Source organism: Fusarium odoratissimum (assembly GCF_000260195.1).
Source record: "Fusarium odoratissimum NRRL 54006 unplaced genomic scaffold supercont1.38, whole genome shotgun sequence".
NCBI lineage: Eukaryota > Fungi > Ascomycota > Sordariomycetes > Hypocreales > Nectriaceae > Fusarium > Fusarium odoratissimum.
In genome coordinates, this window is record NW_022158721.1 from 299,806 (window position 1) to 312,124 (window position 12,319).

Consider the following 12,319-nt stretch of genomic DNA (forward strand, 5'->3'; position numbering starts at 1 on the left):
TGGCTATAGTAGGTATAGCCAGTTAAGCAAACTCGTTTTTAAAGCTTTTCGCAAGGCTTGCGTCGAAACCAAACACGGCAATAGGCTGGCAATAATTTCACTTTCCTCTAAGAGCTTCGGCAGCTGGCCAATAGGTACTCGAGCAATGCAACAGATACGTGAGCGATGGCTTCCTTGTGGCTTAATGCTGCGGCTGGCAGCTTGACATCTTGCGTTTTGATAAGCAATAGAAAATTGAGGGAATAGTTTGGACTGCCACCAAAAGTTAATTCAGTTGGTAACGTTCGGTTCGTGATGTGCAGGTCAGCTGAGAGGTTAATCAAACGCATATAAGACAAGTTAAACGCCACCTAAAGCCATCCCAGTCTGTAAGTTACCAATAGCAATCAGAATTAAAGCATCATTTGATGGAGAATCCGGTTTTTGTCACACACTGTCTCAAATCATGTAGAGCTGAACGATATCATCCAGTCTAGACAGGCGGTCTCGTGATGATCATCTGTAATGGTTGTGACCGTCCATTAGTTCAAAGAGATAATATACGATCCATGTGCTAGGCTGTGTTTTTCAGCACAAATTATATCCACCTCAACATGGGAAATAACAGTACTAAACAGAAATACGACCCTCAACCAAGCTTGCTGGGCAACCTTGAGCTTTGTAGCGATGAGAGGCTAGTCGCAACCTTTCGATTCGAACCGTGCTATTGGGAAAAGCATCTATCCTCAAGCAAGTCGTTTCCCGTTGGAATCGGATCGGTGGACGGCATTGGCCACTTGACAGATATGAGGCTTGTCCTCTTCTGGGATGTTCAGAACGCTTTGATGAAGGAGGCTGGAGAAAATACCTCTGAGTTTATCGGTAAGTCCCCTACGCACATTCGCAAAGCAGCCCTTTTCACATATTAGCTACATGCTCATCCTTTCCTTTCGTAGGTACCGCCCTGGACAGACAACATCATGAGATCCTCGGGGGTGCCCTTAGCGTAGCGGCAAAACTGTCTTCCCGCTCCCGCGAACTGATGCAGAAGAATGCTCGTTTATTCCCGCCTAATGGGGTTGCAACATGGGTATTGCCCGTCACCGACGGCGTCGACGAGTCGCATCTTGGTACGACCCCCTCTGATGACGATGAATGCCTGGGCCGGACGAAGTATGGCGTGTATTTTCCCGTCAGTGGTTCCCTTGGAGGACCTATTCAGCAGATGACATTTCGGCCAGACTTCATCGACTCAGGCTGGAACAACGATGGGTGGGCTGAGGAATTCGAAGAGGTTTTAAACTCAAAGATTGGAATCAAGTCGGAAAGGATTGATGAAGTGAAATTTACTACACACGAATTCATACCAGAAGCCGAAGAGTATATTCGCAACTCAAACTAAGAAGTTGAATAATTTATAGATGTCTTGAAATGACCTTGGTTCGCATATGTCATGGGAATCAGGGTCGGGTTTCAGTGAACGTTGAGTCTGTGTTGTTAAGGACCAAAGAAGATTCCATGCCCAAAAAAATATAGTTCAGGGTTTATTAACTCTAGAAATGTCTATGCAGCCAATTTAAAGCTCTGTTAGTAACCAAGTATCTCCTCTTATAGATAAGACGTTTTAGGGATATCCCGTTAATGTTTCAGAACTTGTCGTTTTAACAGCTTAATGCTAATGATCCATAAGCTATATGCAAAAAAAGTGGCTTGTTTATAAAAAAGGAAATTCCTGTATATTACAGGTGGCGACTCTCCCGCCGGGAATTGAACCCGGGTCTCAAGCGTGACAAGCTTGCATACTGACCACTATACTACGGAAGACGAAACAGGCTTAACCTGCTGTAGTGAGAGGATTCGATGGGAACTGAGCTGCAAATACAGTATATACAGGTTTTATTTATTCATCCTCAGGGCATTCAGTGGTGGATCATACCAATTAAGAAGCACAGCAACTTCACCATTTTATACATCGCTGCTCATTACTTGAGTTAATAATGCATTTATTGCCCATTCCTAATTTGAAGGTATGCATCCGCGTTCATCACGAAGTTTCTAAACGACGGTCCAACAGACCAAGATCCTAGGCTCCAAACATGCTCCTGCAAGAGTCAGTATAATCAACCCAGTCGTCAAGATGAAGAACGTACCTTGGCCAGATCAGTTAGATCAATTGTTCCATTAACTGGATCTGGTTTTAATGCATCTTCAAGCGCATACGGCCACTCGCACCGGATATGCATTGACATATCTGCCAACCACGCCATACGCTCCTGAAGCTGCGGTAACTGCACCACGAGATCGCGAAATGCAGGCCAGAGGACAAAGTCGGCCATGCTGATGTGAGGCGTAAATAACTGGTTGGTTCTGCAATTCATCAATATACAAAATGTCAAACAAATCAGGTTGACTTACGTTGGTCTGATCCATTCTGGCATCGCGGCGTATGTCTCCGGTGACGGGTTGATCATCCACCGCATCATGTACCAGAAAACATTCATGGATGCAAAGCAAGTAAAGTCATATCCTAGGTCAACCATAAGTTTCTACCACAGTCATTTGCAGGGCATGTTAGTTACCCTGACATTTCACGCTATGAACCATGCGAGCAGCCCATTGCGACAACAAACACGACCTGTCAAATTGGTGTTGGTCATATAATGCCGCAATGTTTGGATGGTCTCCAATCACGCGGTTGACAGGCTCTCCTTTCTTGAGAAGGCTCGTGGCCTGTTGATATATGTCGCCGAATGCATTGCTCATGTCCCCGGGGTCCAGTTCAGTGTTGAGTGTTGTAGCAGCCCAGCTCGGCAGGAAGATGTTGCGTATCTGCGCGTCTTGTATATGCCTTGGATATCCGTTGGCTCTGATACTATTCGAAAGCGCCAGGTTTCCAAAGTGGTTCTTGTAGCTTGGGTCAGTTCTAAGCGATGTATCGCCAAGCCCCTCGTGTACTTGGCTGTCGGGCTGAGTTGGCAAATATTCATCTACGATAACATCTTGCATGGCCCCTGCCAAATTAAGATCCTCATTGCCAGTTCCCAGGTCTGTGATTTCTTGTGGTATGGGCGTAGTAATTGAGGTAGAAAGATAATAGTCGTTATGGTTGAACAACGGCTGGAAGAACAAGCTCCTTCTTTCAGCCTGATGAGCTGTTGTTCTTCCGTAATTGTTTTCATACGCCGGTAATTGATCCACCAGACTTTCTGTCGTCGAGAACATCGATGGCTGGGAATAGAAGGGCTGTGATGAGTCAGGAGTAGTGTCCTCACCGCTATTGATACAAGACTAGAAAGGCTGTTAGTGCCCAGGAGGCGGAAAATGGCTTCGAGGTCGCATCTTACTGGGGCGTTGAAATCTCTCCGTTCGGTTAACTGCTCATTTGACATATAAGTAGAATGCTCTGTAGTGCAATTTTCTGACTCCATCATCACGCAGGAGTCTTCATTTGACGATGACTCTTCTTGTTGCATGGTTGGCGGTTTTGTAATGGAATACTCGAACTCCTCCACTGGAAACGGGTGCGGATGGCCTATTCCTGAGATGTCACTGCTGGTCTTCTGAAATATCGGATCGTTCGAATTTCTCGAAGTTCGATTATCATCCGCCTGGGGTATCTCGTGATCGTAAACTCTGCCATTTTTCAGCAACTCTATTATCTCGGATGGTTGTTTTTCTTGGTCCAGTAACTCAGACACATCATCTCTCAATTCAGCAGAGCCATTGGCCATTTGCTTCAGCAAAAGCTTCGCAGCGTCCAACTCTTCTTCGAGCTTTTCATTCGCATTTTGTAAGCCCCTCACTCGCGATTCCCTGATGTCCGAATCGTAAACGCATTCTCGGTCGTATTTCGAGCAGCTCACGCAAACTGGCTTTTTGCCATTGCACTGCCATCCGTTAGCTCATAGAAGTTCCATGCTTTTCGAGAATCTCACTTTTGCCTTCCGTTTGCGGCATTCCAAGCAGGCTGATTTGATGATCCCCGATCGCTTCGACACAGCTCGCTTGACGGGAGTCCTTGAAAGAACTGCATCCGCCTTGGGAGGTGCCGCCCTTATAGGTCGGTATGGTAATGCCATGAGCGATTTCGTCTAAAGGCCTCACTGAGTCATCCGCCGACCATCCGATCACGCGCGGTACTGCTTCATTGTGTGAATAGAAGAAGTGCGATAGGGGCGAGCTAAGGCAAGGGACGACGAAAATAAGTGTTCAACGAATCATTTAAGGGATGTGACATGATGAAAAATGGCGGAAATAGGCGCGCGGAAATAAATTACGAGAATGGTGATTGGGCGAGAACCTTTCTGCCTCTTTGTCATCATGGATGGTAGCGCTACGAAATTATGACGTACTATTTCAAGAGATTTATGCTTGTCCAAGTGGAACCACGGGAACAGCCTTGTTTCCGTACTTCCGCGGACAAGATCCCTTCTTCTTATCACTAGCTTAAGAGCGCTTCTTCTTGATGGACTTGCGCTCCATAGCTACCGCACCAACAATACTCAGAAGCGCCAATGCCAAGGGGATATACAGCGTCTGAACAACCGCGTTCTCGTAACCCGACAGCACGCTCTTCAATCTCTCAGGACCAATTGACTCTCTCAGTTTCGACAGACCTGCTTCTTGAATACGTGTAGTATTCGTCCCGGGCGCAGCGTCCTGGATCTCCTTTGACAGGCGATCTTGGAATAATGTTGCTGAAGCACAAATCCACAAAGCAGAACCCATTCCTGCGCCAAAGGTGATGACTGCACCGCCGAGGGATACGTCTTCGATGGGGAGGACGGCTTGGAGAGCCACTTGGGGACCTTGAAGACCGAGACCGACTGCTAAGCCGAGAAATGTGAGGAGGCCAACGGCTTTGGCGATTTGTTCTTCGAGGTCGAGTGTTGTGAGAAGACCGGATGCGATGGGTGTGAGAACGCTCGTAGCCAACATGAATGCTGGGGCTGTCAGTATGGGTTTAAAGAGCTTGGAGGAGACTTACGGTAATAGTATCCAATCCACGTAGTGCCAACACCAGAAATAATAAATGCAATGGCCAGGCCACCAACCATGGGTAGTGCAAGCAAACCTGCCTTTGTAGGTGAATACCCACGTACGCCTTGGAAGTATATAGACATGTAGTACTCAGTCACGGCCAAGACTCCCTCGCAGCACGCACCGTACCACATTCCTGCAATGATACTCCTCTGCTTCAAGATCCTCGGCGGTAGAAGAGCATTGTCACCTTGATGATACTGCAAGTATCCAAACGCCACGAATAGAAGAGCGCAAACAACGAGAGGAACGATGATCTGCCAGGTTCCCCAGCCAAACTTTGTGCCTCCCCATTGCAGTGCCATTAGAAGAAAGGTAATAGCTGGTACAGCCAACAGCGTGCCAAAAAAGTCAACTTTTTTGACCTTCTCCTTCAGAGTAAGAACAGGCGCATCATGACGCGGATGCTGTTCATGAACTCCATAAGCCGTCAAGACAAGACACATAACGCCCAGCGGCAGATTAACACCAAAACAAGCCCTCCACGAAAACGCATCGATCAGAGCACCGCCAATCGTCGGCGCAGTGATAAGCCCAACACTCTGGATCGAGCCAAAGAAACTATTGGTCATAGCTTGTTTGGACAGTGGAAAACATTGACGGAGGAGTTTGTGTGGCACGCACAGCAGAGGGTCACATAAGAGAGGGTTAAAAGAGCCTTGATTCTATGCTAAAAGGGGGCTGGCAGGGCTCCTTATATACCAATGGAGCGTTGATCCATAGGTGGTCAAGCGAACCAATCGGGCCAAACCCACCTTTTGACACACCCCCCATTCAAAGTCATTTTGAAAAGGGCTTTGGATGCTCTATCGTACATAGTAAAATCCGAAAATGAGCGTTGTAGATATCTTGCAGTGCGCGGAAGTGAAAGTGAGCGTAAAAACACCTGTAGGTCCGTGACTCACTCTCCAAAAACTATAAATACCCCCCTTTCATCCCGCCAAGTGAGACCTTTCTTCCTCATCCCTCTATCAAAATGGTAAGTCATTTCTTGATATGGCTTTCGAGCAGCGCAACCATGGGGCGCATGCTCGATACCTTCGCGCATTACCCTTTGGTATGCTCTGGTCTAACATCAATTGATCTTAGGCTCGTACTCGCAGTACCCCCAAGAAGGCCACTGGTGGCAAAGGTGCCGCCGCGCTCCTCAAGACCTCTGGTAAGGGGCAGAGCGCTCGCGCTACTAAGTCCGCCCGCGCCCCTGCTGCCCCGACTACCCCCGTCAAATCGCCCAAGAAGAAGCTTGTGCGCGAGCGTACCCGGGCTCAGGTTCGCGTAAGTACCCAATTGATCTTTTCTCACCTATTTCCTATGCGCTAACCACTTATTAAACAGCAAGATCTACGCGATAAAGACCGTGCTGAGCGCAAGGAGAAGGGACTGGCCCCTCGCACCTGGGAAGACCGTCTCGAAATCGCCGACGAAGACCTACCCCCTATCGTAACCTTCACCGACGACCACTACGAGCTCCCCTGCCTGGGTTGTGTGCGCTCTTGCCTTGCTGGTAAGGGTGAACTTGAGCACTGCAAGAGTGATCCCACTCGCCGCGCTCAACGCTGTGCCCTTTATGAGAGTGGTAGTCACAAGTGCGAGCCTGTGTACGTATTCTCCTGCTTGATTTGGCAAATAGCTAACCTCTCACCTAGTCCCAACCTGATTGAGCCTCTTGTTCGGGTCTTGAAGAAAGCCATTCTTGACGACAAGGAAAGCGTAAGTTTTGGTCTTCGAGCATTGCAACCCACGTTCTGCGCTAACATTTGTGTACAGAGGATCAGCAATGCCCGGGTTGCTATTCGCCTGCAGCTTGACACCCTGTACGACTCTGAGACTGCTGGGTTTTACAGTGCTCGGGACAAGGCTACGAAGCCCCTTGTCACGATCGGTGAAGCGGCGGAACGGGCCTTGGAGGAAGGCTTTGAGGAGGAAGGCGCAGGGGATGGGGGTGACTCTTCCGCTGAGCAGAAAGTTGCTGCTCGCAAGATCATCAAAACCCTGTCTGCCCTGCTTTGAGCGTTTCGAGCTTTGGTGGTCTGGTTGGTAGTGGTTATTTTTGGCGTCTGGAGCGTGACGATACCCCTCGGTAGTGATATGTAGCGCGGCTGACCTTCTGGCCTGCGCGGGTGAATTGATATGTGTTCGCCCCAATGTCTTTGTGCCTATGATTTTGTGACTTCAATTTTGACCATGTTTAGAAGGGCTCTGAAATGCTCGAAGCGCTGCCTTGATAGGATTTTGGTGAGCCCATCCGCAGGCATATTGGTCGTTGGAAGATATGTTATCTCAAATGAGCCCTTCTGATACTCTTGTCTTAGCCACATGTTATGTATGTCAATATGGCGCAGCTTGGTATCTATTCTCATGCTTTCAAGCGCAACCAAACGTATGGTCTGCTGATTGTCACAGTGAATATTCCAAGGGGCCTCTGGATTGAAGCTCATTTCGTCGAAAAGTCGCTTGAGGGCCATTGATTCCTTCGCTATCTGTACCAAAGAGAGCAGCTCTGCCTCTGTTGTTGACGTAGTGACCGTAGCCTGGCGAGATGCCTTCCAAACTATAGGGCCACCAAATAAGGTAATAAGGTAGCCTTGAGAGGACCTTCTTGTGCTCTCATCATCAGCAAATGATGCGTCGCTAGCCATCTGCAGAGCTTGTAGCTCGTTGCTGCCTCCGTATTGAAGGGCGAATTGCTTGGTGAGATACAAATAGCGTAGCGCTTGGTCAGCGGCTCTTTGGTGCTCCTCTGAGGGATTTGTCAGGTATCTAGATAGGAGGGAAGCTGCAAAGGCCACATCGGGTCGTATCATAATAGCCGTATATAGCAGAGAACCGATCTTTTCTTGATACACGAGCACCTCTTCCTTTATTGCCTCGCTCGGATTAGGTTGAAAAGGTGTTACAGGAAGCGGTATTGATGGATGGGTTGTTTTGGTGTGAATACCAAATCTCGTGGCGATCTTCTCAATGTAGGAATCGTGGCTAAGGTAGATTTTGAGCGCGGGGCGATCTCGAACTATCCTTACGCCGAGGAACCACTCCGCGTTACCCTTCTCGCTGAGCTCGAAGCGCTTCTTGAGTCCCTCGATGACTTGTAGAGCTGTTGTAGGGGTATCGCGGTGATAGAGAATGAGAATATCATCTACAAAGAAGACTAGGAAAACGTCTCGCTCTGGAGAATAGTAGAGGCAGGGCTCCTCTTTACTGGCTTCTAGACCAAGCTTCTTCAATGCAGCTGTAAAGGTCTTGAACCAAAGTTGTGGCGAGTCCCTGAGGCCGTATAGTGCTCGATCAAGCTCGATGCACATCCCGGCAACCTTGAATCCTGGTGGCAGCTCACAGGTAACTGGTCTACCGTGCTCGCTTCGTTCAGCGTTGACGAAGGCATTCGTTATGTCAAGTTGAACGATTTCCAGGTCAAATCTAGCGGCTAAGGCCATGACCAAGCGGAAAGAGCGTGCGGCAAGGGTCGCGGCGTACGTGCTTTCTATCGTAGCAGTCTCTTGCAAATCGCCCCTTACACAAATTCGCGCTTTGCACTTATCTAGGTAACCGTTTTTATCGAATTTGTAGGTATAAACCCACTTTAGAGGCAGTATCTTTGATCGTGCCGTCGAGCGTTGGATCTGCCTCCATGTGCGCTTTGAGCGCAGCTTGGCCACCTCCTGGTGCTCTGCTATAGAAAACAGCTCACTCAAGGGGTGGTTTTGCCTCTCGTTGTATGTCCTTGGTGGTTCAGGAAGGTCGTCTCGATGCAGTTTATCACTTGGCTTCTTGGTAGCTAGTATAGCATAGACTCCTATCCTGAATGCTCTTCGAGCATGCCAACGGGCGCATAACGCGCTTGTGAACATAAAAAAGGCTGTTTTTGCGCTCTCATCTGGCTTCCAAAGTTCCTTATGGTGATCAATCATGAAAAATCCTTGAAACGCCTTTCGAGATTGCGATCGGGTTACTCGACCCCTGGTTGCCGTGCTCTGTTGCGCTTCTGAGGCGCTTTGTCTTGCGCGGGTGCGCTTAGCAACTGGATGTTCAATTAGGGGATTCCTTGCGGTCGAGCGGTCAGTATATTCATCATTATCTGACTCTTGAAGAGGTGATGGAGGGATATCCTCTTCATCGTGATCTCCTGCAACTACAATTGTATCACCCGTCGGTGTTAGCGGTGCTTGTAGCGGGGATCCCGGGCTTTGTGGTGCTTCCTCCGCACCCCCGAGGGCTTCTAGCTCAGTCTGTAGTTGTGCACTTGGTGACTCGCTTGCCTCGGCTGTTGCGAAGCTCTCAGATGTTGCGTAAGTGTCTGCGATGCTTCTGTCATCCCCCTCGGGGTCAGGCCCGCGCGTAGGCTCTGGTGTTTCCTCTGGGGTTTGAAGTCCATAAGTGACTTGAATCGGTGCATGCTGGTTTTGGTGCTCGTTAGCGCTTTGCTGAGGGTCAGCGTTGCTCTGTTGCGCTTTAGTCACCTCTACCCCCGAGTTCAAATCCTCAGACGTATTAACTTGGATAGGTCTTTCCGGTAAATCAATCTCATCATCGTCTTCCTCGAGGTTTAGGATCCACGTCTTGAATACCCGTTCCGGAAGCTCCTCTGAGCGTTCCTTGGTGGGTTCATAAAAGATATGCTCATTAAACCTGACGTTGCGAGTGACTACGACCTTCTCAAGCCGAGGAATCCAAATCCGGTAAATGTTATGCGCTGTGTAGCCTACCAAGTACCCGATATGGCCTCTGGGGCTCGTTTTAAACGCCTTTCTATGCGTCCCGGCTTCCCTATCCCGATCCAATGGGTATGCGCGGCAGCCATAGGCATACACGCCGCTCCAATCAGGTCTAAGGTCTGCCGTGTGCTCTCTTATCTGTAACGGCGCTTCGCGCCTGAACCAATTCTGTAATACCTCTATAGGTGATAGCCATCCCCTAGTGGCTTTTGGGCTGATGTTGAGCAGGAAAGCTGAGGTTTGTGTGCTTTCCGGCCACAGCGAATGGGGTAGCTGTGCTCCGTTTAGCATCGCGTTGGATTTCTCAGATACCTCTTTTCCTGCTCGTTCCGAGCCTCCGTTAGATTCCTTCGTGTGTGGTGGAGCGAGCTCTACTTCTAGGCCTTCAAATCGCACCCATCGTAGGAAGTCTGTGTTTCCTGATGCATGGATCACGGCAGGCTCGTTATCACTGCGTATCTTGCAAATCACGAGTCCAAACTGACGTTTTACCCAGCGTTCAAACTGGAATAACGCGTTAAAGACCACTGAGCCGTTCTTGTTAGCTAGTGGCATTGCATATAGCCAGCCGCTGTATTCGTCTTTGATGACCAGAAGGTAACGGGAGCCGTTGTAACCCGGTTCGTACTCTTGTAAATCCCAATGGATCCGCCAAAAAGGCCTTGGGGAGCGCTCATCCGATGGACGGCGACTAATAACCTGTGTTGCATATGTTCGAGCGCAAGTCTCACAGTTGATGCGTGCTATTCCGGTAATTCGCACGTTCCTCGCATGTTTCACAAGCTTCTGCAGTGCCTCCTTCCCTAGATGCCCTGCTCGAAGGTGCCAGAGGGCTTCGCCATCGTCTCGCGGTTTCCTAGTATCTCGGGATGATCTCCAAGCTCGTGCTGCAAAGAACTGCATTACGCTTGCGCTATCGCGCCAGAGAACCACCTCGTTACTGATCGGAATCACACCTTCGAGCATAGGACGGTCTATAGGAGAGTAGGCAGAAATAGGCTTAAATTGGAGTATGAGAACGTTATACTTGCGTTGCAGCTGAATAAGAACTACGCTTTCCTGGGGGTTTCCCCATCGCAGTGAGCAGTCAAAGCCTGAATACCACGCTCCTGACGTCCTCAAAAGGGCTTCTGAGACGATATTCGTGTGAAATCCTTCTACAACGACCACATCGCTTAGAGTCAGGGACTGGGTCTTCGTCCCCGAGGGGCCGTTCACGATCTTGTGGATCACCCTAGTCCCCTTTCCTAAGATAGGAAAGCTTGTATCACCGGCTTCCACATAGTCCCCGTAGGTAGGGATAAAGGAGTTCTTTTCGAGCATGGCTATACTGTTCACCAAGTGCGTAGCGCCGCAGGTGTCCAGTAGAGTGCTTCGTGTAAGCGGGTGAAGGGGTCCCTTGTGCGCTGTGTGGAGCTGGATGTTACGCTCGGCTTCGGCTAAGATGTAGGGTGATAGGATGAAATTAATAAGGTTTCCGGGGTACGCGGAGGAACCAGGGTTTCCTTGAGCCGGGGAGCTTGCCTCACCGCCATTCCTTAAGACTTTTGGCTTCAACCATTTCCAAAAGGGCTTATCAAGCTCTTTTCTCATGCGATCAAGTTCACCGTCAGAGGGCTTCTTTACGTGCCGAGGTGCCGTGCCGGTCACGGCGTAGATGAGCAGGGCGCATTCCTCGGCCTTCCACCAATGGTTTTCGCGCTTGCAAGGGCAGTTGACATGCTTCTTTGGCTTATCTGAGCGGTTGCCGAGGGTTGCGTGGACCGCGTAGCCCCTGCCAACTGGGGTTCTTCTGATAACAGCTCGTAGCTCACTGGCTAGCTCGGTGAGGGAAGTCTCCTCATTCGCTTTCTCTTTCTTGAGAAGCGCGTTTCGCTCACTTTCCGCCCAAGAAGGGGCTATCCTCTTCTCTACGGCTTCCAAAAAGCGGTCAACACCTGGGTTTCCTAAGATCTCAGGGATCTCATATGGCCTTGCCTGTGCGTAGGCCTCTTGCCAGCGTTGCAGCCATTGTTCGGGGCTCTGTCGAGCTTTGGAGGCATCGTCGAGGACCTTGAGATATCGCTGTGTGATCTCACGAATCGTGGTAGAGATGCTCGGTGCGAGATCTTCTTTTAAGCCTCGGAGTAATTGACGAATGGTATAGCCCTTGGGGTGATCCTCTTTCACTTGACTGAGCACTGTAGTCAGGATGCTAGAGTCAACGCTCTCCGTAATATGGGCCATGATGCGTGAATATTCGGTGGCGCGCTGCCTATGCTGTCTTTGCAGGTGCGGTAAGGCTGAGAGATAGGCTTCGTAGAAGATCTTGAGATCGCCGGTGGATGGCTTCGTAGGCGGGATTTCCCCTTCTACCGTTTTGCCTACCTTGATCTCATGCTCGGTGAGCTTACGCTTCTGGTATGTCTCGAAGTCTTCTATGACTGGCTCTTCTGGCTTGTCAGAATCCCGGTCGGCACGCTCTGGGTCGATTCTCGGCCAGGCTCCGTAAGCTTCAGCTTGTAATTCGATCTCCTGGATCCATGAAATCCAGTCATCGGGGCCGCGCAGGATCGTACGGGCTGTCATGCTCGAGGAGCTCCGCTCAT

General features: G+C 49.6%; 4 protein-coding genes and 1 non-coding gene across 5 annotated transcripts; 2 read left to right on the top strand and 3 right to left on the bottom strand.

The window, feature by feature from the left end:
* The first annotated feature begins 575 nt into the window (after positions 1 to 575).
* Positions 576 to 1,436, top strand: FOIG_14156 (uncharacterized protein). Its single transcript, XM_031215362.1, has 2 exons — positions 576 to 861; positions 936 to 1,436. The coding sequence occupies exons 1-2, from the start codon at positions 594 to 596 to the stop codon at positions 1,379 to 1,381; spliced, it is 714 nt and encodes a 237-aa protein (XP_031055080.1). The 5' UTR covers positions 576 to 593; the 3' UTR covers positions 1,382 to 1,436.
* A 295-nt stretch (positions 1,437 to 1,731) lies between these two features.
* On the bottom strand, positions 1,732 to 1,803 carry FOIG_14157. The gene has a single exon. It is a non-coding gene; the product is annotated as a tRNA-Asp (tRNA).
* Positions 1,804 to 1,982: 179 nt separating this feature from the next.
* FOIG_14158 (uncharacterized protein) lies at positions 1,983 to 4,058 on the bottom strand (the record flags this gene model as incomplete). The annotated part of the gene is made up of 6 exons (XM_031215363.1): positions 1,983 to 2,081; positions 2,130 to 2,346; positions 2,395 to 2,506; positions 2,559 to 3,267; positions 3,324 to 3,866; positions 3,915 to 4,058. The coding sequence occupies 6 exons, from the start codon at positions 4,056 to 4,058 to the stop codon at positions 1,983 to 1,985; spliced, it is 1,824 nt and encodes a 607-aa protein (XP_031055081.1).
* Positions 4,059 to 4,425: 367 nt separating this feature from the next.
* Positions 4,426 to 5,591, bottom strand: FOIG_14159 (uncharacterized protein; the record flags this gene model as incomplete). The annotated part of the gene is made up of 2 exons (XM_031215364.1): positions 4,426 to 4,922; positions 4,967 to 5,591. 2 exons carry the CDS (start codon positions 5,589 to 5,591, stop codon positions 4,426 to 4,428), a joined length of 1,122 nt encoding a protein of 373 aa, XP_031055082.1.
* A 404-nt stretch (positions 5,592 to 5,995) lies between these two features.
* Positions 5,996 to 7,029, top strand: FOIG_14160 (uncharacterized protein; the record flags this gene model as incomplete). Its single annotated transcript, XM_031215365.1, has 5 exons — positions 5,996 to 5,998; positions 6,109 to 6,294; positions 6,355 to 6,617; positions 6,666 to 6,729; positions 6,787 to 7,029. 5 exons carry the CDS (start codon positions 5,996 to 5,998, stop codon positions 7,027 to 7,029), a joined length of 759 nt encoding a protein of 252 aa, XP_031055083.1.
* Between the last annotated feature and the right edge of the window lie 5,290 nt (positions 7,030 to 12,319).

Coding starts and splice junctions, on each gene's coding strand:
- FOIG_14156 (XM_031215362.1), top strand. CDS start 594: ATGGGAAATAACAGTACTAAACAGAAATACGACCCTCAACCAAGCTTG. Junction 862..935: donor AAATACCTCTGAGTTTATCG/GTAAGTCCCCTA, acceptor TTCCTTTCGTAG/GTACCGCCCTGGACAGACAA.